The 27,869-nt window shown below is 48.2% G+C and overlaps 1 protein-coding gene across 9 annotated transcripts in view; it reads right to left on the minus strand.

Annotated features, from left to right (window-relative positions):
• The window catches only part of PALLD (palladin, cytoskeletal associated protein), a 378,549-nt gene that overhangs the window by 20,710 nt on the left and 329,970 nt on the right, over positions 1 to 27,869 (minus strand). For 6 of the 9 annotated variants that reach the window (XM_082468820.1, XM_082468819.1, XM_082468823.1 and 3 more), the window contains 4 exons: positions 22,150 to 22,686; positions 8,037 to 8,172; positions 4,973 to 5,071; positions 2,777 to 2,998 (listed from right to left, as the gene is read on the minus strand). In XM_082468820.1, the coding sequence (XP_082324946.1) occupies positions 2,777 to 2,998; positions 4,973 to 5,071; positions 8,037 to 8,172; positions 22,150 to 22,686 (994 nt within the window). Of the gene's footprint in view, positions 1 to 2,776; positions 2,999 to 4,139; positions 4,191 to 4,972; positions 5,072 to 8,036; positions 8,173 to 22,149; positions 22,687 to 23,843; positions 24,002 to 27,869 lie in introns of those variants that run through there. The other 3 variants (XM_082468827.1, XM_082468826.1, XM_082468824.1) reach the window with 3 other exon arrangements.

The following is a 27,869-nucleotide window of genomic DNA, read 5'->3' on the forward strand; positions in this document are numbered from 1 at the left end:
AAGACGGGCCACAGTTTGGGTCACAGAGCCGGCAGCCCTAACACGGCCGGGATGCTGCACTGGCCCCTCCACACTTGCCACCGGGAGGGAAATACATCCGCCCTTTTCAAGCCGTAGCAGGTTCTTTGTGGTCACTTTTGCTCCTTGCAACCAAAAGCATTCCTAACTGATTCCCAACAGAAGAAACTTAGTTCAGAGCCTGCAGTTTTAAAATGAAATTCTTCCTGCATGTAACTCAACATGTCAGTTGAGACCACAGCTGGCCTTCCAATTCCACTCCCTGTCAAAGCCTCTGAATCTGAAAAATCTTTCTTACAACTTCCGTGTCAAAGATAGGAAAAGGCTAAAAAGAGATGGCAGGAAATAAGTGCAAGAACAATCAGGATCTGACCGCTGTAGCTTTTCCTACCGTTAGTTTTCAATTAGTTCCACGTTTATAGGAACTGTATTATTAATCTCCAGAACCTAAAAGTTCACCATCAAATAGACTAATAACTTTCAGTTCTAAAAGTTAAGTTACATAAGGCGTGATACTTCATAATTATCATGCTCTTAGTAGTTGGATTATTTCCGATGGAACAAAGAAGCTGTGATTAGTACATAATTTCTCCCTTTTGCATTCTTGCCGCTATGCCAGTTCTTTAGAATTATTTCTCTCCTTTAATCATATTTTTCACCTCTATTGTACTTGGAATACAACATTCAAATGAGATTAAGAGACAGTTCCAAAACTTTACCAAGACTGCTGAGAGACAAGGCAGGAAGAGTACAAGACATGAAAACAGGGTGAACTAGAAGTTCTCTTCCATCTTCTCATATCTCAATGGAACAAGCATGTCAAGGGCAGAATAAAAAAATTAAAGAAAAAACCATAAGCTAAAAAAATGTATATTTTTAAACACGATGAGTATTCCATACTCCAACAATCCTAATATAATTTCTAGAACATGTGCAGGAGAAACAGGTTTCAATAAACCAGGGAGGGAAGAAAAAGAATGGCAGCCAGGATAACAAAAGACCATCTAACAGGAAAAAGTTCTGGAAAATCAACCTCTTAACGGCTGTGAAACATTCAAGGTTGTAGGAGAACAAGACAGTCATGTTATAACAAAAGCCCGCCTCTCGAGCAAACATAATGTTCTTTAAGAACAGGATTCAGTGATCTTAGAACCCTATCAGTAATCTTGCCTTGAGTAAGGTTTAAAAAGAACGTGGGCTTCTTTTTGTGACTATTTTGGAAGTTCATGATATAATTATGAGTTCCACTCATAAGCTGCATGTTTATTTTTAATACATGCACTTGATATCATGCTTGTGAACACACACCAATGATCCACTTATGTCAAGATAATACAGAAGTGTTCTCTAACAACAGTTGATTTGTGAAGTCTCATTAGGAGGTGGCGAAGGCTCTGAAAATTTAAAGCGAATTTTTTTGGTCTATCTTTTTCTGACTCTGGGGCTGGGATTCGGTTTTAGGGAAAGAGTATGGTGGTTAAAACTCTCCTTATTGTGAAAACAGAACAACGGATGGAGCCACAGAGCACGAGCTCCTCAAAGTTTCAGGTGTGGTCACGGCCCTGCCCCTTCTCCCGTCTCACTCATTCTCATTTCGGCTCTTTTACACCAGCCCCTGTTAAAATGTTAATTTCAGGGGGGTATAGTTTTCATTTTTTGTACGCTTATTTTACATGTGCCTGGTCTCTGGTCCTGTTCTTTCACTGAAGTGTCTATTCCTTTTAGAATTGTTTCCATCACTTTAAACACAGCAATTTCAGAGGAGTCCCAAGACAGCTCAATCCTGTGTAGCACCTTGGCTTCTGTTCTCCCGTTTCTTTTGCTGTGGACTGTTTGCTCGCACGGTCTGTGAGTTTTTCTTGTGAACTCACTTCTTCCCCCTCCTGCCCTGTAGACGTCTGACATGCCCCAGCGTGGAAGTCTTCTGTGGGGCAATTTTTACTTGCTTCTGCCAGAAACCTTAGGATTATAATCATCCTGGACTAAATTTCATATTAATTTCTCAGCTTTGGGCTCTGTATCCTATGAGAGTGGGAATCTGGAGTTTCAGTTTCTCATGGGTGCCTCTTTTATTCTCTTCTCTCAAGTTCTAGGGAAAAGTGTAGTCCTGTTTGCCACTTTGCTGGGCCAGTGAGCAGTGATTCTAGTCTCTTCTTAAAGAGAGGGCCACCCTCCCTCCTTCCGGCATCCCCACGTGCTTGCAGGAACAGGGCTCCGGCCAGGCCAGCCTCATCCTCGTACCAGAAGCTTCTCGGAGGACCCTTTCTCACAGTATTCCTGCTCCCGCCGCCTCTGTAAACACGGGAGGCTTTGGTTTTGTAGACTAAAGATCTGACGTTTCCATCATCTGTGGTAGCTTTATTCCTCTGTCTGGTACAGAGCACGGGTGGATTCAAGTTCAAGCCTGGCCACTCACAGCTTTCTGACCTTGGGGAAGTTCATTGCCCTCCCTGAGCTCAGCCTAGTCGTCTGCAATTTGCGTGTAACAATGATAACATCATATGAGTAAACGATGTGGGTTATGAAAAGCTCCATGTCCGTTATTCTACTATTCTATTCTGTCCTGTCCCGTTCTATTCTTCTACCCTCGCTGGTTTCCAGGGCCTCCTGAGGACGGCCCTGAACTCAAGCGTTTCACATCATGGGTGCTGAGAAGCTTAGTCTGCACCTCTGCCTAACGCTGTCATGGTGTGTGGCATGCTGGAAGCAAACTCATCCTCAGGGAACATAACTCTTAAGCAGCCCTGTTGCAGCTCACCTTCGGCTTTGGATTCCCGGTCACTCTGCATGTGAAGGTCACGGGCATCCCCTCAAAGATCTTGAAATGCTTCAGCTTCATCTCGAAGAATGGGGCCACTCCACTCTCCACAGACGCGTCCCCACAGGGAACCTCTTCCCCGGATTCCTCCACGGGGGACCTTTCCAGCCTGTACTCGATCTCACTGATGAGCCTCTGCTCACAGCTGGAGACTCTGTACTCCTAAACCAGAGAGAAGGGCACGTCACCGGCCTCGGTCCACGTGGTGCGAAGCCCCCGAGCCCCACGTCTTATCCCCTCTCCAGTGAGGCGCCCAGAAGACAGTGATGTTTCTACCACAGAGCTAAACAAGGAGCCTGTGCCCACCTCCACTCCATACAAAGCAGAGAACATCCGGAAGGAAGTATGTATGACATTTCAAACTGTCCTCCAGTCCTATCATCCAAAACAAAACCAAACCAGCTACGAAGATGAATTTCCTTCTCTCTTCTCTTGGGGTGGGGAGAAGAAAGAAAAAGGCAACAGTCATTCCTGAATCATTCATAAAAAGTAAACATGATGGCACACTGACTCCTCTGTCGGGCGGGGCACTTCCTCGGAAGGGCAGCCGCACAGGCGGCGAGCAGCTGCCGGATCACTCGGCCTCTGAGCGGACGAGTGATGGAGAAATGGCCCCACAATCCCCCCTCCTAACAACCTCGCCACGCAGCCTCGGGCTCTCCCTCAGCTCTGCCGCTCTGAGCCACCATCCTCCACCCGAGGCCTGACGGGCCAGTCAAATGTTTGGTTAAAAGAACAGGAGCAAAGCAAAGCCCCCGTCAGCGTCCTCTGGCGGTGAAGGGGGACCCTGCAGATCTCTTGCTGACAAAGTACAGTAAAGACAAGGCAGCCCATTATGAGATATTCTCTATTTAATATTAAATGAAAGATTGTTTTAACGAGGTTTTTCCCTTAAGGTACTCAACCTTTAAAAAACAGTCTGTTGCCTTGAAGGAAGAAATTCAACAGTATGAATAAAACTGCAAAAAATACACAAGTTGTTTTGTCTAAATAGTATCAAATCAGTCAGTTTAAGAACTAGCTCTTTTCCCCCCTAGAAAGGTTGAACAAATGAGAAACCTTTCACAATTTAAAATTCAGAGTATCCACGAAGGACAGAATCAAATTCAAGTTTGTAAATAAATGACACGACAAATCACACCGCAGTAATTCTGTCCATCTGACATTAAATGAAAATAGACCCTGGTCAGAGTATTTATAATTAACGTATGGCAGTTAACTATAGATACACAGGTGAACGAGGAGGAAGAGAAGAAACAGATACAGGGAAAGACTGGGAAGAAAAGAAAGGTGAAAGCGTGACCTTTTGCCCATCCAGAGGACCTGCTACAGAAGCATGAGGAGACCCAGGGCCCTGTAACGGTAGAAAGAAAGAAGTGAAGCCCAGTAATAGAAGCAGCAAGACTCCAGCAAGACTTCTAGCTTCAAGCGAAACTGTGGCGGTAGCAATATTGAACACACAGAAACTTTCAGATTCTGAAGGCTGATCTATTTCTTAAGAGATACGAGAAAGAGTTTACTTGGTCCTTTAAACTTGTGTTAAAAAGCTTTCTTTTATCTCAGAGCTACATCTGGAGACTCCAAACAGAAGCAGTGGAGATTATAAAACAGTTTATTTACATCAAATCCAAGAAGTGACTTATTTTGGGGTGTTATCAGAGGAACAAACTGTTAGCATTTTAGGTTCTCTGCTGATCAGTGCTTTATAACTACATATGTGGAGGAAAACAGAGTCTTTTCTGTACATAGGTATTTTACCTGGACGAGATATTAAGAACGTAATTGGAAACAGTCACTAGTGATTTCAGACAATTTCAGTGAACACATGTTCCTCCACACAAACCTATTCCACATTACAGCCCAGGTCAGGAAAACCAGAAAGATACTTGAAAGGAGAGAAACTAATCGATAAGAAAATAAAAAGAACAGGTGTCACCGACTGAAATAAATCCCAGCACTCACTCAGCATAGTATGTGCTCAATAAACGCTGGCTGGGAGGCTGATTTGATGACAATGTTCTTTCCTCTGACCCTCCCTCTGCTCTCCACAGAGCTGACCCCAAGCCTGTCCGTAAGGAGGGCGGGGAGAGGGGACAGGGTAATCTGCTTCCCTGGGGAGCCAGGAGGAATGGGTACCTGGTTGGCTGCCTCCTCTTCAGGCTCCTGGACGTTGAAGACGGTTGCGCTGTCGGCACCCAGCAGCCGCCGAGCCATCCTTTCCTCGTATGTCAACCTCTAGACAAAGCAAGTCACAGAAATCAGAAAAATCACAGTGCTACCACACCTTAAGAAAAAGTTTGAAAAGCAAACGCGCTGGCCGTTCTCTGTAACCGCTCCCTCTCGGCCTTCGGACGCCTGTGTGGACAGAAGTCCTCTCCTCCCCTTGTTCAGCTGCTCTCACCTGCCCTTCTGCTCCCGACCCTGGGTTGGGAGGTGGGCTGACCCATCCTGAGAGCCACCAACTGACAGAGCACAGACTGGGCAACAGGGCAGAAGTCACCTAAAAGTACGTGTCATGTATTTACCCCTAACGATAAACAGAGAGAAAAAAGATACTTAAACAGCAAAACGTTCTTTTCACAGGAAATGCTATTTTCATAGCCATCCACAGGCTTCAGAACAGCCTGGTCAGCTCTGAGCCTGATGAGGGAGTCTCAGGCCAGCGGGCAGTGACGGTCCTCCCTGCTTTGACAGCACTTCCCAGAGGCTGGGTATCCAAGGTGAACACAAGCACATGCAATAACCCACAAAGGATGACTACACACGCGGACTTAGCAGAGGGGCCGTGAAAGATGCCTGCTGAGCTCATACCCACGACTCACGAGCCTACTTGGGAGACTGTCTGCAAAGAGGGCTGTGAGGCTTCTGCATCGACCGACCGGCGCTTTGGGCCAAACACAAGAGAAATGTCCACGTTCGTGTTCTGTCTGCCGGGTGGATGGCCGCTCTTGAGCACTGGCTCTAATATGACCATTGGCCCATCGGGGGCATTTTAAAAACAAGCATTTGATTCAAGATACAGAGTAACAGTTAGTAAGGCAGAATCCAAGAAAAAAAACCCCCAAAAAACCTGCATAAGTTATTTCAGATAAACTTCCAAACTTGCGTAAAGAAGGGGCCGAGGATGAGAAGAGGTAGAGGCAGTGTCTGCTGCATGGAAGGTCTCGTCCAGTAAGTTGTTGTTTGATTTTCTCACGTGTGTGAAAAAATCATGAATTCAGTTTTCAGAGAGAGTTTTAAATACCTGCTCTCTTAAAAGCCTTCCTAACGTCTGCAGGGAGGACTACACCAGCATCACAGGGAGGACTACACCAGCATCACAGGGAGGACTACACCAGCATCACAGGGAGGACTACACCAGCATCACAGGGAGGACTACACCAGCATCACAGGGAGGACTACACCAGCATCACAGGGAGGACTACACCAGCATCACAGGGAGGACCGGAGGGATGCCACCCTGTTCCTTTCAAGCAGAAGCATCATTTGACACCCAGGTCTTCACCAGATGCACCTGCTACCACCAGGAACCAAATTCACCTCATCGTTTTGTTCCTAAACTACTACGCCGTGTGGACAGACAAGCTCTAAGAAGCCAGAAATAAGTATGGAATGATGTGCAACATCAGGAAAAAGCTGTTTCAGGGTCTCATTTTCTAAGAAAGGAAACCTTACTTCTCTTGTCTTTTTTAAACTCTCAAATGTGGAAATCTAAGGAAAATATTGGAAATGTCATTCACTGCTAAACAAATACCAAAAAAATATATTTATACACAAGGTATATGATATATATATAATATAAATACACATAGTATAATGTAAGGGCTTACAGAAGTCTTACTTTTTAACCAAGAGTTAGTCCATAAGGAATACTTAAACAAACAACCAAAAAAAAAAAGAAAAAAAAAAAAAACCTGGAGAGATGCCTTTACCTGGATTGAAAAAGTTCCCATAAGTATTTGTTTTAATCTATCAAGGGCTCTGGTTGACAGAGCCAGGGCAAACTTCCAGAATATGTACACTTACACATGCAACCACTTATTTCAGGGAGAATATATTTTCCCTTGGTGAAAATCTTCTCTCCGAAATCACTAACCAACACGAGAACTCATTAGCATTTTAACCTTCCTGAGCTCAGATCAGGATGCCCTAACAATTAAAATCAGCACCCAACACCCTCCTCTAGCCCCCATCTTTCCCATCAAACGTGGTCTGTGCTCACATTTTTATCTATCAATGCTTGATAATTACAATTCCTAGAAAACTTAATTAGTACAGAGACTCTCCCTCCTGAAAAAGGTATCTGAGGGAGATTTTATACAAAGAGGCCCTTTTCTGCTTCTACTTAAGAGCCGGGCAAATTTCCCCATAACAAAGCACAAAAGGCTCCTTTTCCCTCCCTGAGAAATCTCATTTACTAGACTTGCTTTTCCTGTCCCCTTGAAGTACTCTGATGTGATAAGAAAAGGGTCAGTAACCCCAAAAAACAAACAAAAATGACTGGCAAGGAAACATGAAGTCCACTGAAGGAAACATCTTCTGCCCACATTGTTACCAGAGCTACTGGTGGTGGACTTTACAATTCTGCAGGCTTAACACAGAATTACTATTTTCTTCTTGAGTTGAGCGGTCCTGCCCTGACAGACCAGAACGAGGATGGGAAGCAAGCCTCCTCTTTCAGGTGACAAAATCCGTATCTCCTGACAGTCTAGACTCCAGCCATGGTCTCCTAAGGAAAAATGCTTTTTGTGCAGAAGCAGTGCAGAGCACGGAATCCAAATTCTGCTTCTGAAACTTTAACTCCAATTCACGGCTTCCGGCAGAGACAGGTCACCGGGGGGCGTGGCTCTCCCCACGCCCACCCCTCCAGCGGGATTTGCTCCGTTTTCTCTGTAAGGTCGCAGGTCCTCACTGTCCTACGCCGGGCCTCAGCCTCAGTCCTTCCTCCCTCCCTTCCCTCCAACCTGCTGTGATCCCCCAGGAATGGTCCATGACAGGAGGCAGCAGAAAGCAGCCCTTTCCCCTCTCCCCCTTCCCCGACCCAAGCCTCAACATGCAGAGGAACGTGGGGGCTCGGGGTACCAGGCCAGCGGTGAGGCCGCGTCTCGGGACCTTAAGCCTGGGGGAGGGGGAAGGGCTCGGGAGCAGCTGCAGAGCCCCGCCCACCCTGGCACCCCCCCACCCCACCCGCGCCCCGTACCGGCTGCCCGTTGTTCAGCAGGTCCTCCTTGAAGCGCAACTTCCGCTCCAGGTCCTGGATGACGGCATCCTTCGAGCCCTGGATCTCCTCGTCCGAGGCGATCCTGGCGGTCCTGCTGGCCTTCTTGGGAAATCCCCTGTGGGCAAGCACACAGCGCGGTCAGGGTCAGGGTCAGGGTCAGGGCCGGGGCCAGGCACGCACCCCCCGGGCCCAGCACCACCCGCCCTGAAGGCCACGCCTGTCCCGCTGGGTGTGGGACCAGTGACGCTGACGGGAACCGGTCCCCAGAGAAAGTCCGTACACCCAGGGCGCACCCGCCGGGGTGAGATGAGGGCCAGGGCCGGGGAAGCGGCAACAAATGCGGGGTGCTGTTTATACCCAGACCTGGGTTTCCACCATGTTAGGTGTGTGGCTTTGGGCAAGCTTCCCAACACGTGTCATAAACAGGTGTAACAATACCCGCCACCACACGAGACCATTAAGAGGGTTTCAGGGAGAACAGACTCCGCATCCTTTCCTCATCTCAGCCCTCTGGTCCTCTGCCTCCAGTCTGTTCAGCGTCAGTGCCCCGCCCACCCTGAGCAAGCGTGAATCCTGCCCACTCCGCCCTCCTCTTCTGTCCTGGTCTGGCTGGGCTGCAGGGTGCAGGCCTCACTGGGTGGACTGAAGCCATGTGCTGCCTATTTTACTTCTTTCTCCCTCACAGGGCCGTGGGTAAAGATGAGTGAGACACGAACACGGTCCAACAGTGGAAAAGAAGGATGCATATCACCAAAGCTGAATTTCAAAGACATAATGTCAAGGTTAAAAAGGAACAAGTTAGAGAAGAATGCACACAATACACTTTCAGGTGGGACGTGTGAGGATGCGGGCGGGCGGGGTCACGGGTGGGAGATGTGAGGACGCGGGCGGGCGGGGTCACGGGTGGGAGGTGTGAGGACGCGGGCGGGCGGGGTCACGGGTGGGAGGTGTGAGGAGGCGGGCGGGCGGGGTCACGGGTGGGAGGTGTGAGGACGCGGGCGGGCGGGGTCACGGGTGGGAGGTGTGAGGACGCGGGCGGGCGGGGTCACGGGTGGGAGGTGTGAGGACGCGGGCGGGCGGGGTCACGGGTGGGAGGTGTGAGGACGCGGGCGGGCGGGGTCACGGGTGGGAGGTGTGAGGAGGCGGGCGGGCGGGGTCACGGGTGGGAGGTGTGAGGACGCGGGCGGGCGGGGTCACGGGTGGGAGGTGTGAGGACGCGGGCGGGCGGGGTCACGGGTGGGAGGTGTGAGGACGCGGGCGGGCGGGGTCACGGAGGGGAGGTGTGAGGACGCGGGCGGGCGGGCGGGGTCACGGGTGGGAGGTGTGAGGAGGCGGGCGGGCGGGGTCACGGGTGGGAGGTGTGAGGACGCGGGCGGGCGGGGTCACGGGTGGGAGGTGTGAGGAGGCGGGCGGGCGGGGTCACGGGTGGGAGGTGTGAGGACGCGGGCGGGCGGGGTCACGGGTGGGAGGTGTGAGGACGCGGGCGGGCGGGGTCACGGGTGGGAGGTGTGAGGACGCGGGCGGGCGGGGTCACGGGTGGGAGGTGTGAGGACGCGGGCGGGCGGGGTCACGGGTGGGAGGTGTGAGGAGGCGGGCGGGCGGGGTCACGGGTGGGAGGTGTGAGGACGCGGGCGGGCGGGGTCACGGGTGGGAGGTGTGAGGACGCGGGCGGGCGGGGTCACGGGTGGGAGGTGTGAGGACGCGGGCGGGCGGGGTCACGGAGGGGAGGTGTGAGGACGCGGGCGGGCGGGCGGGGTCACGGGTGTGAGGTGTGAGGAGGCGGGCGGGCGGGGTCACGGGTGGGAGGTGTGAGGACGCGGGCGGGCGGGGTCACGGGTGGGAGGTGTGAGGACGCGGGCGGGCGGGGTCACGGGTGGGAGGTGTGAGGACGCGGGCGGGCGGGGTCACGGGTGGGAGGTGTGAGGACGCGGGCGGGCGGGGTCACGGGTGGGAGGTGTGAGGAGGCGGGCGGGCGGGGTCACGGAGGGGAGGTGTGAGGACGTGGGCGGGCGGGGTCACGGGTGGGAGGTGTGAGGACGTGGGCGGGCGGGGTCACGGAGGGGAGATGTGAGGACGCGGGCGGGCGGGGTCACGGAGGGGAGGTGTGAGGACGCGGGCGGGCGGGGTCACGGGTGGGAGGTGTGAGGAGGCAGGCGGGCATCACAGCGACAAGGGTGAAGAGGCCAGCATCGCCCTTTACGGAAGGACTAGGCTGGTTACCAAATGGCTCGTGCCTCCACCTCCTCCACCATAAAGTGTAAAATGTGGGAACTAAAAGCACAGGTCTCACAGGATTATGGGGAAAACCAGGGCCTGCAGGAGGGGCTCTGGGGCAGTTGACAGAGACCACCCTGCAGGGCGGAGGATCATGGAGGGACTGGCCAAGGGAGGCCGGGGGGAGTGAAGAGGACCCCAGGATGCTGGGCAGAGCCCCCAAGAGCTTGCCCACACCCCCGCAGACCCACTGGTCAGGGCCCTGCTCGGCTCTGGGGGCCAGGGACACACGTAGAGCAGACTGAAGTCACTACTCCTGCAAAAATCATCTTCTACAGCGGGGATGGCAGAGGGGGCGGGAGGGGAGAGTGCTGCCGGGTGACAGAAGTGGGTCCACGGGGAGGGCAGCCAGAGCCAGCCCGGGGGTCAACAGGGCACCGGGCACCGTGGGGAGAGGGGTCCAGGCCACGGCGCGCTCTCGCTTCGTTTAATACGGAACCTTTTCTTTTTTTCTGAGAGTACCTCATTTGGACTAATTACTAATGTAATTCAGAAAACACTAAGAAACTGTGTTAAAAACCGAGCACAGAGTAAGGGTGAAGATCTGAGATCAGGGCAGAAACCAAGATGGAGCATTTGGAAAGGGGAGGCACCCGGCAAGAACAGGGGTTACGAGCTTTTGAGGCAAAGTTTTGGCAGCGGAGTGCTATCCTATAAAAGGAATCTGTTGTAAGACGGCTGTGGCCTGCTCCCCAACGTGGCACCAACTTCTGATGAACAAAGAGCAACTCGTCAGGAATAAAAGGAGCATCTGGTGACAAACAGATGCTTTCCCTTCTTTAAACAAATTTGTTTTTCTTCTTTTGCATGGCCTGCGGGATCTTACTTCCCCGACCAGAGATCGAACTCAGAGCCCTGGAAGTAAGAGTGCCAAGTCTTAAACACTGGACCGCCAGGGAAGTCCTGAGATGCTTTCCCTTCATAATGGTTTGTACAATTAAAAATTAAAACGTCTCTTCAAAGTAAACTGTTACCCAAACCAGAACTCTTCACAAAACCCCGTACTCAGCGCACAGGAACCAGTGGCATCCCCACGCGTCTTATGGGCTGACGGCTCCTGTGCACGCGCTCAGCCCAAGCACGCAGAAGCATCCTGTCCTGTCCATGCCAGCTTCAGTGTGACACCACTGACTGTGTTAAATAATACTCATGTTGTTGGGGGTAAAAACAGCTCAACCGTACACACGCATGTGGAAAGTAAAACCCTCCAGATTCAACCACGCCAAATCCCAGGAAGTCTTCTTCTTTTTCCTTGACTACTGAACGACCTTGAGAGCAACCCCCCTTGATGGACTGTTCCAGGTCAACACTGTCCGTGCTCAGAGACGCAGCTCAGAGCACATGACTTAGGAGGTCCTGGGCCTCTCTGGCCACCGGAGAATTTTTTAAACAAAGAGCCCCCGTATCCTCTTCTTCCCATACTCAGCGAAATAAAATGGAAACTAAACTTCACACAGTTGCAGAGTGAGCAAAATCAACAACATGCTGTCAGGTAGGAATCCCTCACATCCAAGAGTGTAAGACAGAAATTAATGTATAAAACAGGGAATTCCCTGGCATCCAGTGTTTAGGACTCCGTGCTTTCACTGCCAAAGAGGCCCAGGTTCAATCCCTGGTCGGGGAACAAAGATCCTGCAAGCTGCGTGGCTGAAAAAAAAAATTAATGTATAAAAGAGCCCGAGAGACATTGGTTCAAGATGGCGGAGCAGAAGGACGTGCTCTCACTCCCTCTTGTGAGAACACCGGAATCACAACTAACTGCTGAACAATCAACAACAGGAAGACACTGGAACTCACCAAAAAAGATACCCCACATCCAAAGACAGAGGAGAAGCCACAATGAGATGGTAGGAGGGGCACAATCACGATAAAATCAAATCCCATAAACACTGTGTGGGTGACTCATAACTGGAGAACACTTATACCACAGAAGTCCACACACTGGAGTGAAGGTTCTGAGCCCCACGTCAGGCTTCCCAACCTGTGGGTCTGGCAACGGTAGGAGGAATTCCTAGAGAATCAGACTTTGAAGGCTAGCGGGATTTGACTGCAGGACTTCGACAGGACTGGGGGAAACAGAGACTCCACTCTTGGAGGGCACACACAAAGTAGTGTGCACATCGGGACCCAGGGAAAGGAGCAGTGACCCCATACGAGACTGAACCAGACCTACATGCTGGTGTCGGAGGGTCTCCTGCAGAGGCGGGGGGGTGGCTGTGGCTCACTGTGGGGACAAGGACACTGGCAGCAGAAGTTCTGGAAAGTACTCCTTGGCATGAGCCCACCCAGAGTCCGCCATTAGCCCCACCAAAGAGCTGGGTATGCTCCAGTGTTGGGTCGCCTCAGGGCAAACAACCAACAAGGAGGGAACCCAGCGCCACCCATGAGCAGTCAAGCCGATTAAAGTTTTACTGAGCTCTGCCCACCAGACCAACAGTCAGCTCTACCCACCACGAGTCCCTCCCACCAGGAAGCTTGCACAAGCCTCTTAGATAGCCTCATCCACCAGAGGGAAGACAGCAGAAGCAAGAAGAACTACAATCCTGCAGCCTATGGAACAAAAACCACATTCACAGAAAGACAGACAAGATGAAAAGGCAGAGGGCTATGTACCAGATGAAGGAACAAGGTAAAACCCCAGAAAAACAACTAAATGAAGTGGAGATAGGCAACCTTCCAGAAAAAGAATTCAGAATAATGATAGTGAAGATGATCCGGGACCTCGGAATAAGAATGGAGGCAAAGATCGAGAAGATGCAAGAAATGTTTAACAAACACCTAGAAGAATTAAAGAACAAACAAACAGAGATGAACATTACAATAACTGAAAACTACACTAGAAGAAATCAATAGCAGAATAACTGAGGCAGAAGAACGGATAAGTGACCTGGAAGACAGAATGGTGGAATTCACTGCCACGGAACAGAATAAAGAAAAAAGAATGAAAAGAAATGAAGACAGCCTAAGAGACCTCTGGGACAACATTAAACGCAACAACATTCGCATTATAGGGGTCCCAGAAGCAGAAGAGAGAGACAAAGGATCCAAGAAAATACTTGAAGAGATTATAGTCGAAGATTTCCCTAACATGGGAAAGGAAATAGCCACCCAAGTCCAGGAAGCGCAGAGAGTCCCAGGCAGGATAAACCCAAGGAGAAACACGCTGAGACACATAGTAATCAAACTGGCAAAAATTAAATACAAAGAAAAATTATTGAAAGCAGCAAGGGAAAAACGACAAATAACATATAAGGGAATTCCCATAAGGTTATCAGCTGATTTCTCAGCAGAAACTCTACAAGCCAGAAGGGAGTGGCATGATATATTTAAAGTGATTAAAGGGAAGAACCTACAACCAAGATTACTCTACCCAGCAAGGATCTCATTCAGATTCAACAGAAAAAATCAAAAGCTTTACAGACAAGCAAAAGCTAAGAGAATTCAGCACTACCAAACCAGCTCTACAGCAAATGCTCAAGGAACTTAGAGAAGTGGGAAACACAAGAGAAGAAAAGGACCGACAAAAACAAACCCAAAACAATTAAGAAAGTGGTCATAGGAACATACATATCGATAATTACCTTAAACGTGAATGGATTAAATGCTCCAACCAAAAGACATAGGCTCGCTGAATGGATACAAAAACAAGACATATATGCTGTCTACAAGAGACCCACTTCAGACCTAGGGACACATACAGACTGAAAGTGAGGGGATGGAAGAAGATATTCCATGCAAATGGAAATCAAAAGAAAGCTGGAGCAGCAATACTCGTATCAGATAAAATAAACTTTCAAATAAAGAATGTTACAAGAGACAAGGAAGGACACTACATAAGGATCAAGGGATCAATCCAAGAAGAAGATATAACAATTGTAAATATTTATGCACCCAGCATGGGAGCACCTCAATACATAAGCCAACTGCTAACAGCTATAAAAGAGGAAATTGACAGTAACACAATAATAGTGGGGGACTTTAACACCTCACTTACACCAATAGACAGATCATCCAGACAGAAAATTAATAAGGAAACACAAGCTTTAAATGACACAATAGACCAGATAGACTTAATTGATATTTATACGACATTCCATCCAAAAACAGCAGATTACACTTTCTTCTCAAGTGCGCATGGAACATTCTCCAGGATAGATCACATCTTGGGTCACAAATCAAGCCTCAGTAAATTTAAGAAAATTGAAATCATATCAAGCATCTTTTCAGACCACAACACTATGAGATTATAAGTCAATTACAGGGGGAAAAATGTAAAAAACACAAACACAAGGAGGCTAAACAATAAGTTACTAAATAACCAAGAGATCACTGAAGAAATCAAAGAGAAAATCAAAAAATACCTAGAGACAAATGACAATGAAAAGACGATGATCCAAAACCTATGGGATGCAGCAAAAGGAGTTCTAAGAGGGAATTTTATAGCAATACAATCCTACCTCAAGAAGCAACAAATATCTCAAACAATCTAACCTTACACCTAAAGGAACTAGAGAAAGAACAAACAAAACCCAAAGTTAGTAGAAGGAAAGAAATCATAAAGAACAGAGCAGAAATAAGGGAAATAGAAACAAAGAAAACAATAGCAAAGATCAATAAAACTAAAAGCTGGTTCTTTGAGAAGATAAACAAAATTGATAAAGCATTAGCCAGACTCATCAACAAAATGAAGGAGAGGAGTCAAATAAATAAAATTAGAAATGAAAAAGGAGAAGTTACAACAGACACCGCAGAAATACAAAGCATCCTAAGAGACTACTACAAGCAGCTCTATGCCACTAAAATGGACAACATGGAAGAAATGGACAAATTCTTAGAAAGGTATAAACTTCTAAGACTGAACCAGGAAGAAACAGAAAATATGAACAGACCAATCACAAGTAATGAAATTGAAACTGTGATTAAAAGTCTTCCAACAAACAAAAGTCCAGGACCAGATGGCTTCACAGGTGAATTCTATCAAACATTTAGAGAAGAACTAACACCCATCCTTCTCAAACTCTTCCAAAAAATGGCAGAGGAAGGAACACTCCCAAACTCATTCTATGAGGCCACCATCACCCTGATACCAAAACCAGACAAAGATACTACAAAAAAAGAAAATTACCGACCAATATCACTGATGAATATAGATGGCAAAAATCCTCAACAAAATACTAGCAAACAGAATTCAACAACACATTAAAAGGATCATACACTATGATCAAGTGAGATTTATGCCAGGGATGCAAGAATTCTTCAATATACACAAATCAATCAAAGTAATACACCATATTAGCAAATCTAAGAATAACAAACATGATCATCTCAACAGACACAGAAAAGCTTTTGACAAAATTCAACAGCCATTTATGATAAAAAGTCTCCAGAATGTGGGCATAGAGGGAACCTACCTCAACATAATAAAGGCCATATACGACAAACCCACAGCAAACATCATTCTCAATGGTGAAAAACTGAAAGCATTTCCTCTAAGATCAGGAACACGACAAGGATGTCCAGTCTCACCACTATTATTCAACATACTTTTGGAAGTCCTAGCCAAGGCATTCAGAGAAGAAAAAGAAATAAAAGGAATACAAATTGGAAAAGAAGAAGTAAAACTGTCACTGTTTGCAGATGACATGATACTATACGTAGAGAATCCTAAAGATGCCACCAGAAAACTACTAGAGCTAATCAATGAATCTGGTAATGCTGCAGGATACAAAATTAATGCACAGAAATCTCTTGCATTCCTATATACTAACAATGAAAAATCAGAAAGAGAAATTAAGGAAACAATCCCATTCACCACTGCAACAAAAAAGAATAAAATGCCTAGAAATAAACCTACCTAGGGAGAGAAAAGACCTTTATGCAGAAAACTATAAGACACTGATAAAAGAAATGAAAGATGATACAAATAGGTGGAGCGATATACCATTTTCTTGGATTGGAAGAATCAATATTGTGAAAATGACTCTACTACCCAAAGCAATCAATAGATTCAATGCAATCCCTATCAAATTACCAATGGCATTTTTTACAGAACTAGAACAAAAAATCTTAAAATTTGTATGGAGACACAAGGACCCCGAATAGCCAAAGCAGTCTTGAGGGAAAAAAATGGAGCTGGAGGAATCAGACTCCCTGACTTCAGACTATACTACAAAGCTACAGTAATCAAGACAATATGGTACCAGCACAAAAACAGAAATATAGATCAACAGAACAGGATAGAAAGCCCAGAGATTAACCCACGCACCTATGGTCATCTAATCTGTGACAAATGAGGCAAGCATACACAATGGAGAAAAGACAGCCTCTTCAATAAGTGGTGATGGGAAAACTGGACAACTACATGTAAAAGAATGAAATTAGAACACTCCCTAATACCATACACAAAAATACACTCAAAATGGATTAGAGACCTAAATGTAAGACTGGACACTATAAAACTCTTAGAGGAAAACATAGGAAGAACACACTTTGACATAAATCACAGCAAGATCTTTTTTGATCCACCTCCTAGAGTAATGGAAATAAAAACAAAAATAAGCAAATGGGACCTAATGAAACTTAAAAGCTTTTGCAAAGCAAAGGAAACTACAAAGACAAAAAGACAACCCTCAGAATGGGAGAAAATATTTGCAAACGATTCAACAGACAAAGGATTAATCTCCAAAATATACAAACAGGTCATGCAGCTCAATATTAAAAAAACAACCCCATCAAAAATGGGCAGAAGACCTAAATAGACATTTCTCCCAAGAAGACATACAGATGGCCAAGAAGCACATGAAAAGCTGCTCAACACCACTAATTATTAGAGAAATGCAAATCAAAACTACAATGAGGTATCACCTCACACCAGTTAGAATGGGCATCATCAGAAAATCTACAAACAACAAATGCTGGAGAGGGTGTGGAGAAAAGGGAACCCTCTTGCACTGTTGGTGGGAATGTAAATTGATACAGCCACTATGGAGGACAGCATGGAGGTTCCTTAAGAAACTAAAAATAGACCTACCTTATGACCTAGCAATCCCACTACTTGGCATATACCCAGAGAAAACCATAATTCAAAAAGAGTCATGTACCACAATGTTCATTGCAGCACTATTTACAATAGCCAAGACATGGAAGCAACCTAAATGCCCATCAACAGACGAATGGATAAAGAAGATGTGGTACATATACATGGTGGAATATTACTCAGCCATAAAAAGGAACGAAATTGGGTCATTTGCAGAGACGTGGATGGATCTAGAAATTGTCATACAGAGTGAAGTAAGTCAGAAAGAGAAAAACAAATATCATATATTAACACATATATATGGAACCTAGAAAAATGGTACAGATGAACCGGTATGCAGGGCAGAAATAGAGACACAGAAGTAGAGAACAAACGTATGGACACCAAGGGGGGAAAGTGGCGGGGAGGGTGGTGGTGGTGGGATGAACTGGGAAATTGGGATTGACATATATACAGTAACATGTATAAAACGGATAACTAATAAGAACCTGCTGTATAAAAAAATAAATAAAATAAAATTCAAAAAAAAAAAGAGCCTCAGATCCACAAACTAAGTTTCTGTACATCAATTCTATTATTTTTACTGATTTTTATTATGAAGCCAAAGCTGTTGGCGTCCAGGTGGGCACCTGAAGCTTGTGCTTCAAGGAGAGCGCGTAACTCTACACTAACGTTACACTCTCTCCACGTTGCCTTTGGGCCCTGGCGCACGTGTGTGCGCTGTGCCCGCCCACGCACCGTGCAGGGTCACCCAGGACCGAGGTGTTCTTCCAGCTGCTCCTGGGGCAGGTAGCTCAACAGAACCATCACCCAAGACCCCGCCTGTTACTTTCTGGGGAATACTTGCTTGGGACTGGATGTGCATTTTTGTGCAATCCTCTAAGATGCTGGACCCCAATGAGCCCAATGACAAGACCCTCAGGGCCTCCGCGTCTACCTGTTTCCTGTGGCAAAGTCCACTGCAGGTTCTGTCTTTTCTATTAGTTACTATCTAACCACAGTCCCGACTTGTAAACGTCTAAACTATCATGTAATCTGTTACAAACTTCTCCTTAAGACTTGGGGGGTTTTGTTGGTCTGCAGGCTTCCTTAGTCAAAAAATATTAGACACCAGATTGATTACAGATCAGCCTGGGCCACACCCCAAGGTGAAGTCCCTCCTTGCTCAGGCTAATTCCAGAACCCTGGGAAACCCGCCCCCTCCTGGTGCCTCTCACCTTGAAGGGAGAATGATGACGCTGTCCCCACCTACCTGTTCCTTGTAAGTCAGGGAGAAAGAGAGGACAAGGAGATACTGCCTATCAAGAGCTGAGAGGCTGCAGGATAAAATATGCGTCACAGCGCCTACTGACACATGCTTTTCTGCTGACAAACGCAGCGAAGCCTGCTTATTATAAAAGAGGCAGTTCAGAGTATAAAACATGGTAGCACCGCGGCTACCTGCTGCCTGAGAGCAGGTTCCAGGAGCGTGAAGGTGGGTGAGAAGTGCAGTGCCCAGCGGGCCATCTGGGTCGGGTCTGATCTGATCCACCTTGAGACTTGCCCAGCCACTTGGGACCAGCAAAGGCAGAGCTGCTGCCCTCTTCCCAGGAGGGGGGTGGCACTCCCAAATGCCCTGGATCCCCACCGCCTTTCGGGCTGATTCACTGAGCAGGGGACAGGATTACAGCAATGGAAGCAGCGATTCTGAGAGGAGGGGAATACATTCATTTTATAAAGTGCCAACAGCTTTCTTGCTGAGGCCCGTGATCCTCACAGCCTCCGTCTGAGAGATTTAGTCACCTGAACATCTGTGTCCGTCACCAGCTTTGAGAAGGCGGTATTTTCCCTGCAGGTGACCCCACGGCCCGGGGAAGAAGGCAGCTGTCTGAAGAAGGAAAGGCGCGAGGGGCCTGGATGCACAGAAGTCCCCCAAACCCCATCCACGCGTGAGGACTTGTGCCGGAAGAGGCCGCTGTCCCGGGCCTCCCTGCCTCCGCCCCCTGCCTTGCCCTCCACTGCCCAGCCGCGAGAAGCAGAACCTCATCTCCACAGACTACTTAGACCTACTCTTCGACAGATGAAAACAGGACGATGCTAAACATACAAACAACACAACAGCCAGTGCTACGACTGATGATTAAGAAAACTGAGATATCTGAAATTTATACTCACTATTTTGGTACAACAGGTAGGCAAAAAAATACCACAACAACCAAAACCAATCCAACTAATGGATTTCTACTTCACTGAGTCACGTGTAATCGGTCCATTTAGTAGCACTTGACATACATGGCAAAACTGTCCGACCAGAGAAACGACGTGTAAGTGAAACTGAGTGTGCTGTCACAATCACCATGAGTACCCAATGACATATAAGTAAGTAATTGAAAAGAGTCACTTGACAAGAGTTCGGCAGTTCCTACAAATTCAAGGACGCCAACTGGTCATGGCAACCCTGAAAGGGACACTCGGTCTTTGGCAAATTACTTGAATTATTACTACGGATAAATAGCTACTTTTTTGGTTTTAATTCAGAATGCAAAACGAGTGATCCCACAATTCACCAGAGGAAAAGAATGTTTCAAAAGTCACATGTATCAAACCAAAAGAATGAATTCTTCAAGTGTGTGTGATTTGGCAACAGGAAAACTTTTTGAAGACAAGAGGGTAACCACACAACAGTGGCTTCTGGGCTGGCACAGAGCTGGAAGCCTGGGGTTGCCACTGGACCCTGGTGTCACAGCGCCTAACTACCTACCTCTGGGTTACAGTTTCCCACAGCACAAAACCAGCGTGATTTCTCCATTAACTTTTTTTTTCTTAAACTTTTTATTCTATATTGAAGTACAGCCGATTAACTACGTTGTGATGGTTTCGCAGTGACTCAGCCCTACATATACATGTATCCATTCTCCCCCAATCCAGTAACTTTTAAGAAGCGGCAGGAGCTGCTGGACCCTCTCTGGGAACAATTACAAAATTATTTTGACTCCGTATGAGTAACTACGACAGATGCTGATAAGAGGCCAGCTCGTCTATGACTCGAGGTAAGCCCTTAAAACTGCTTAACGCAAGAGAATTTCAAAGTCAAAAACCAGAATAAACCACTTTTTCTACTTAAGATGATAAAAGGTATGACCCCTCCACCACCAAGGCTTCTGGTAGATGCATCTTTGTTCAAATTCCACCTGAGAACTAATAGGCGGATGATTTATATAGGACTCGTCTTCCGGGAAGCAAGATTTGGTGCCATTTCTTAGTAAAAGAGGACAACGAGGGTCAGGTAACAACCCCCTCCCTTTCTAACAGTTAGCTTCTTTGAAGCAAGATAATATTCATTCCCCAGCCGCCAAATGAAAGCTCAAACACAAAAGGAGGAGAGAGAGACAAAGGTTTTCTCAGGCCAGCGGACTGACTCAGCTCTCAGCAGATGCCCATGATACATCCTTACCATCCAGACTCTCCTCCCTGATTCGACTTATTTATGTTGTCATTTGACTGAGCTTTTCCTAATAAAACTTTGAGAAGGAGCCAGATTTCAAACATAGAATTCCTGCAGCCAGCATTTAGAAAGTGCCTAACAAAACAGGACACAGCTAACAGGAGCTCCTGGACACACCTTGTCGTGGGCAAACAGCACACCCCAGGGTGGAAAACTTGCACGTGAATGAAGAGAACTGGAATTCTAAGGTCTTCGCATTTTTATTCCAGTACTAAACCCTCCTTAGGGTTTCCTTCTTTTCTCTCTGAACACTATTGGGATCCTGGCGAGCCCTGAAGCAAGATTTCAACAGGAAGGGTTGAGACAGGGAACTGGTCTGACCTTGCCTAGCACACATTTCTGAACCCCTCAGTCAAAAGGGTGAGTTCTAGCTCTTACTCATTTCTTTAGACGCACAGACACCTACCTGCCCGTAGGTTTCTTTTGAAGGCTTTCCTCTACTTTTGTGGACATTATTTTATTTATCCTCAGAGTTTCTAAGTAAAGATTTCAGAAGGCTGTCACGTCACCACTGTGACATAAGGAAAGCCATTCAGAAAGACTGGGACAGAGGATCGTGCAATCCCTGCAGAGATCATGGCTCGCCAGGGACAGGGCCGGCTCCATCATTTGTGGCCCGCCTCCATCATTTGTGTCTGGGGACAGGGCTAGCTCCATCATTTGTGTCTGGGGACAGGGCTAGCTCCATCATTTGTGTCTGGGGACAGGGCTGGCTCCATCATTTGTGTCTGGGGACAGGGCTAGCTCCATCATTTGTGGCCGAGGACAGGGCCGGCTCCATCATTTGTGTCTGGGGACAGGGCTGGCTCCATCATTTGTGTCTGGGGACAGGGCTAGCTCCATCATTTGTGTCTGGGGACAGGGCTGGCTCCATCATTTGTGTCTGGGAACAGGGCTAGCTCCATCATTTGTGGCCGAGGACAGGGCCGGCTCCATCATTTGTGTCTGGGGACAGGGCTGGCTCCATCATTTGTGTCTGGGGACAGGACTAGCTCCATCATTTGTGGCCGAGGACAGGGCCGGCTCCATCATTTGTGTCTGGGGACAGGGCCGGCTCCATCATTTCTGGCCGGCTTGCACAGGGTCTCACTTTTCTGCACCAACGTGAAGTTACTGACATGCCTCTCCCCTCCAATCCGTACGTGTACGAGCTCACGTGTACGACATGTATGTGGGTGAGCTCATTTCTCGCTTCCGCGGACGCGGAGGTTGCAATCCCCCTCAGGGCACCCAGCCGGGCTCCCCGCCCCGCCCCGGCTGCTGGACCCCGCTACATATACACGCGGGCGGGCACTCACGCGGCGGGGGCGGCGCGGGGCAGGCCGAGCGCGGAGACGCCGGTGGAGACGCTGGCGGCGGCGGGCGGCGGCGAGGGCAGCAGGGCGCGGAGCAGCGCGGCGGGCGCGGGGCCGGGGCGCGCGGCGCGGGGCGCGGGGCCAGGGCCGGGAGGCGGCGGTGGCGGCGGCGGCGGCGGCGGGAAGGCGTCCATCCCGGGGGCGGCCGCCTGCGGGCTGAGCGGCGGGGGCGGCGGCGGGAGCGCGCTCCACGGGGCCTCGGGCTCGGGGGGCGGCGGGGACGCGGGCGTCGGGGGCCGGGGCGCGCCGGGGCTCAGGCTCTGCGCGGCGATGAACTGCTTGGGGCGCGCGTAGCTGAAGGAGCCGGAGGCCTGCATGGCGGGCGCGGGGCGGGCGGCGGGCGCGGGGCGGGCGGCGAGCGCGCTCATGGGCTCCGGGCGCGGCTCCGGGGGCTCCGGGGACGCGGGCGGCGAGGGGCGCGCGCGGGCCTCGCGCTCCAGGCGGATCTGCTGCTGCAGCTGCTGGATCTTGAGCGCGTCCCTGCGGGGAGAAAAGGACACCTTCAGACGGGCCGGGAGAGACGGGAGGCACTGCGACCACCCCTCCCGACGCCCCCAGCCCCCTCCCCGCCCCGCGGGAGCCCGAGGTCCACCGAGGACACCGCTGATCTCGACGTCGAACTGAACTCGGCCCCCAGGTGAGCCACACCGGTTTACAGATGCCGGGGATGGACACTGTCTGACCCGCGGGAGCCGCTCTGCATTTTAACAGAACCAGAGATACTAAGAGAACAGCTTCTGACCTGAGTCCTCAGCCCTCGCTCTCACCTGTAGCCGACTTTCGGAAAACTTCTACCGCAATGGGGAGTTAAGAAAGAAACACTTCAGTTATTTTTGGCAGATTTACGTGAATCCAACTTGCCTGCTTCATTGCTGTCAACTCTCTAGTCAATAAATACCACAGGCTGATTCGGGGCGGGGGGGGGGAAGACCTACTTTAATTTCTGCCTTTGCTCCCTAAAAAACACATGCAAAATCTACTCTACCCCCAATTTAGTAGGAAACCCTGAACTGCCAATCGTTTCTACATGGTACAAACTGACATTTGGTACCATATCTGAAACATGCAAACGACACCCATCTCTCACCTGCAGGGGTTCAATAAGCACTAACAAATTATTAATTTTACAGTAATGTAGTTTTAATTTCCCAAGTGTTTTCCATCAGGAAGGGACAGTTTGAATTTTAATTTTTGATAAAGAGGTTAGCAATAAAGCAGTTAGCAATCAGCTAAAATCTTACTCTTATCTTAACTCAAAAGCTTTCCTGTCTAGCTGTAGTTTACATCTGAGATGTTTTCCTTTATCCAGATCAGATAGTGACCCACAGCTGTGAGAAGAAACTTCAACAGAAGGTGGCACTCTAACAAGCGAATAAAATAGCAACGATCCACAGAGACACAAAGCTATGCTCCTAACTTGAAACCTTATAAAACTAAAAAGCAAAACCCCCAAGACCTCCTATCCATTGGTATTTAACCTTCAAATTCAAAGCAATAAAAGGAACTGAAGCTGTTGATAAAAAGGTAAAAAAAAAAAAAAGGAATTTAGATCTGTTATCAAGTATCACTGGATATGGCAATATCTGTCAAGGAGTTCTAAATTCCTTCCCATGTCTCCGATTCCCTGCTGTAATTACCCAGTACAGTGATTACATTTAAGTCCGTGAAAAGACGCCTTCTTGGGAACTGAGAAGTATAAGGGGAACACGGCTGCAGATGCTTGATCCAGGCAGGGCCTCCAGGATTCCAACAGCAATGAACCCTGGGTGGTCCTGTGGGGCTTAACTGGAGTCCTTTAAAAGCAGCCTTGCCACTGCCAGGATCCACGGGATGCTGAAGTTCCAGATGTCTGTGTGGTCTGGGTCGACTGCCCAGCCTTCACGTATTTAGAACCGGCCCAGGAATGGGACTCTTAAAAACCACCCACCAGTGCTCTCATTCTGAATCCCCAAATGCTCCGTTCTGACCTCCCCGCCTTTCTCTTTCTTATTTCCTACCCACTGCAAAACGCATCCTATTCCTGGACCGTTTCTCCCCAACGTTCAGCTGGCCTGGGCACCGGGACTGGAAGTGATCTGCAGGGCCCTGCAGGAGGCACTGCCCCCTCCTCTGGGCCAGCTGGGCTCCCCATGGCCAGAGCCGCAGCTGTATCTGCAGGTATTTTCAGCTTGGCTGTACGAAGCCGCCCTGGCAGTGCTGCTCGAGACGTCACGTCGTGCCCTGTGTCTGCGTGGGGTCTCCTCTGCCCCAGGATGAGGGATGGCCCCCGAGAAGCCAGTCTTCAAAGAAGCCACACCAGGGAAGCTCAGACCACCACTGGTTCTAACTTTGTCCATGGGGTCAAGCCTACTCATTTGGGCATTAAAAAAACCATCGAATTTGCTAATAACTCAAGAGAGCTTAAAACTGCCGAGATGCTACCGTTAGTGATAAGTGACAGTTCAAGAAATTAACGTAGCATTTCACAAGAAATGGACAGGCATTCCAGTGATGTGGTCCTAGTATATACTGCATGAAGAACAGTGCCACCCTTTCCACTCCGCTACACTGCGCTGGAGAGGAATGTGACAGGAAGAGAATTGGAGGGGTGGGGGAAGGGAGGGCAGAACAGTTGCTTTGAATCTGAAAGTGTCTGACTTGATATCTGCACAGATCCTAATATTTCAAAAAAATATTTGAGTTAAATGGTTCTGACACCCAGATTCTGAGATGACAAAATGCACAACTCTAAGTCACTAAAGTCCTCGTTAAGTTATCTTCTCTTACTCTTAAGTTAACTCTTACGTTAAGTTATCTATCTCTTACTGAGAGTTACTTGTCACATTGACATCAGTCTTAGAGATGTTTTCCTGGATCTGATTCCAAAGCAAGGGAAACAAAGGCAAAAATAAACAAGTGGGACTACATCAAACTAAAAAAGCTTCTGCACAGCAAAGGAACTATCATCAAAACAAAAAGGCAGCGTACTGAATGGGAGAAGATACCTGCAAATCGTGTATCCCTTATACAAGGAGTTAATATCCAAAATATATAAAGAACTCAGACAACTCAACAACAGAAACACAAATAACCCAATTAAAAAATGGGCAGAGGCTCCGAATAGCATTTTTCCAAAGAAGACATACAGATGGCCAACAGACACATGAAAAGATGCTCAACATAGCTAATCACCAGGGAAATGCAAATCAAAACCACTATGAGATATCACCTCACACATGTCAGAACGGCCATCATCAAAAAGAGAAGAAATAACAAATGCTGGAAAGGATGTGGGAAGGAGGGAAAATTTCTGTTGGGGGGAATGTAAATTGGTGCAGCCACTATGGAAAACAGTATGGAGGTTCCCCAAGAAATTAAAAATAGAACTAGAATATGATCTAGCAATTCCACTTCTGGTTATTTGAAGAAAATGAAAACACTAATTTGAAAAGATATATGCACCCCCAATGCTCACTGCAGCATATTTACGACAGCCAAGATATAGATTCAACCTAAGTGTCCACTGACAGGTGAATGGATAAAGAATATGTGATATATTAATATATCTCACACACACACACACACAAAATGGAATACTATTCAGCCACAGAAGCAAAAAGAAATCCTGCCATTTGTGACAACATGGATGGATCTTGGAGGGTACTGTGCTAATAAGTGAAATAAGTTAGAGAAAGACCAATACCATGTGATCTTACTCATATGTGGAATCTAAGTAAATAAACACAACACAACACAACACAACACATAGAGATTAGTCTAGTGGTTACCAGAGGGGAGGGGGTTTGGGGTGAGTAAAATGGGTGAAGGGGGTCAAGTGTATGGCGGGGGGATCACTCTGCAGTGTGTATGATGGGGAACTATAATGCTTTACACCTGAAACTCACATAATAAAAATAAAATACTTAGTATTTGTAAAACACCTTTAAAAAAGTTATCACTTTTTTGGTTTCCCCATTTCTTTCTGCTGTCCTTTCTCTAAGAATGAAATGAGAATGCGAAACTGACCTGAACGTCTTGGAGACACCGTGTAAAGGTGGGAAAGTCAGGTTAAGAGCGCCGAGACTCAAGCAGGACAATGAGGTCCTCGTGTTAAAGTTGCCTCCATCTAGCCTCTCCCAGCTTTTTTCTCCTCTCCCCACCACAACCCCCAACTCAGAAAGCCTAAGAAAACCTGCTCTCACCCCTCCTTCAATTCTCAAGGCTTCAATACCTCAGGGAATGAGCTGGCTAGACTCTGTGATGCACCTGCCATGGTCCTTTTACAAGCTGGGAACCTGTTAAGTAACTTGTTCAAGGTCACAGAGCAAGTACCTGCAGAGCCAGGCAGGTCAACATAAAAGAAGCCGGACCTTCAATGTGGTTTTTATAAAGTCTGTGGTCATCTTTCCCTCCTGAGGACCTCCACTCTCATGCCTCTTTGCTGCCATAGCAACCAAGGTCTTTAGGATCGGAATCATCAAAGTTTTAAATACTTACACATTTAAGAATATATTTAAGATCTCTGAATCTGAACTTCATTCTTTCCAGGGTGAAATGGTGCAAAGATGAAGATCTTGGCAGCCCAGGAAGGGGATGTGTCAGGACTAACTCAGGGGATTTCCTTCTCCATGACAGGAAATCACAAATCCCCGTCCTCCCACCCCGACGGTTTGGGCACAGCTTTTAGCAAGAACAGTTTCATGCTAGTTGGATGGGGAAGATTCAGATTTGACAGGGATAAATAGGGCTGTAGAAACCATTTTTACTTTCCAGTTCAGTAATCTCTCCTGCCACCTGATTAAAGCAGTCTTGGAGAGACCAGCCAGCCGGGCAGCAGTGTGGGGCAGGGGGCAAAGGCTGACCTGGGCAGTGGGATGGCGCTGGCCAGACGCATGCTGTCCCCAGGGTGAGCTCAACAGACTCCCAGAGACAGCACGACTACATCCACCTTGGTTACCTTAAGAGCAGACCTTAATGATGCAGATCACGTTCTTCCTGCAGGGACCTCCCTCTTCACTGGCAAGGGGACAGCAGTGGCGCACGGGAGGGGGGCCTGGAGACTGGGCTGGGGGTGGGCGCTGAGCCTGGGACCGGCTGCTCACCTTCTGCTCACAAAGCCACGTGGGGTGGCAGGCGGGGGCCGACTTCTCCCACACCTGGGCTGGCCTGACACATCCCAGCAGCCCTGGGAGGATGGCTGAAAAATGCCCCGTGGGTCAGGTTAGCGAGGTCAGGGCAGAGCCTGGGTGCAAAGGCTTGTGCTATCGTACATCACCCTGTCCAAAGTGCTCAGTAAACAGACAAGGTTTATTAAAGTGTTAGTAATGATTACTACAGTTCGCTTTGTCTCTGGGGACCTGCAGCCCAAGCTTCAAATGAACGATGTGAAAGTAAACTTCTGGAGAACAACTTCTACGTAACTTGGAAACTCCCAGCGCATCCCTGTGGATCAAGGTCTGGGTTGCCAGGGTTCACACTGACCGGCATGGAGCAATGACAACTGTCCAGAGAGACTCCTGGGTCGTGAAGCTGGAACACATTCATGCTTTCAGGACAGACAGGCTGCGGGCTTTTCTTTCCCTTTTTACTGTGTGATACAGAAGCCACTGCACGATGAGTTACAAACCTGCGCCCTCTGAACCGGGTCCTGCAGCTCGTAAGGACTCTGAAGGCAGGGCTGTGAC

The sequence above is a fragment of the Balaenoptera physalus genome (genome assembly GCF_965194825.1).
Source record: "Balaenoptera physalus genome assembly, chromosome: 7".
Taxonomy (NCBI): domain Eukaryota; kingdom Metazoa; phylum Chordata; class Mammalia; order Artiodactyla; family Balaenopteridae; genus Balaenoptera; species Balaenoptera physalus.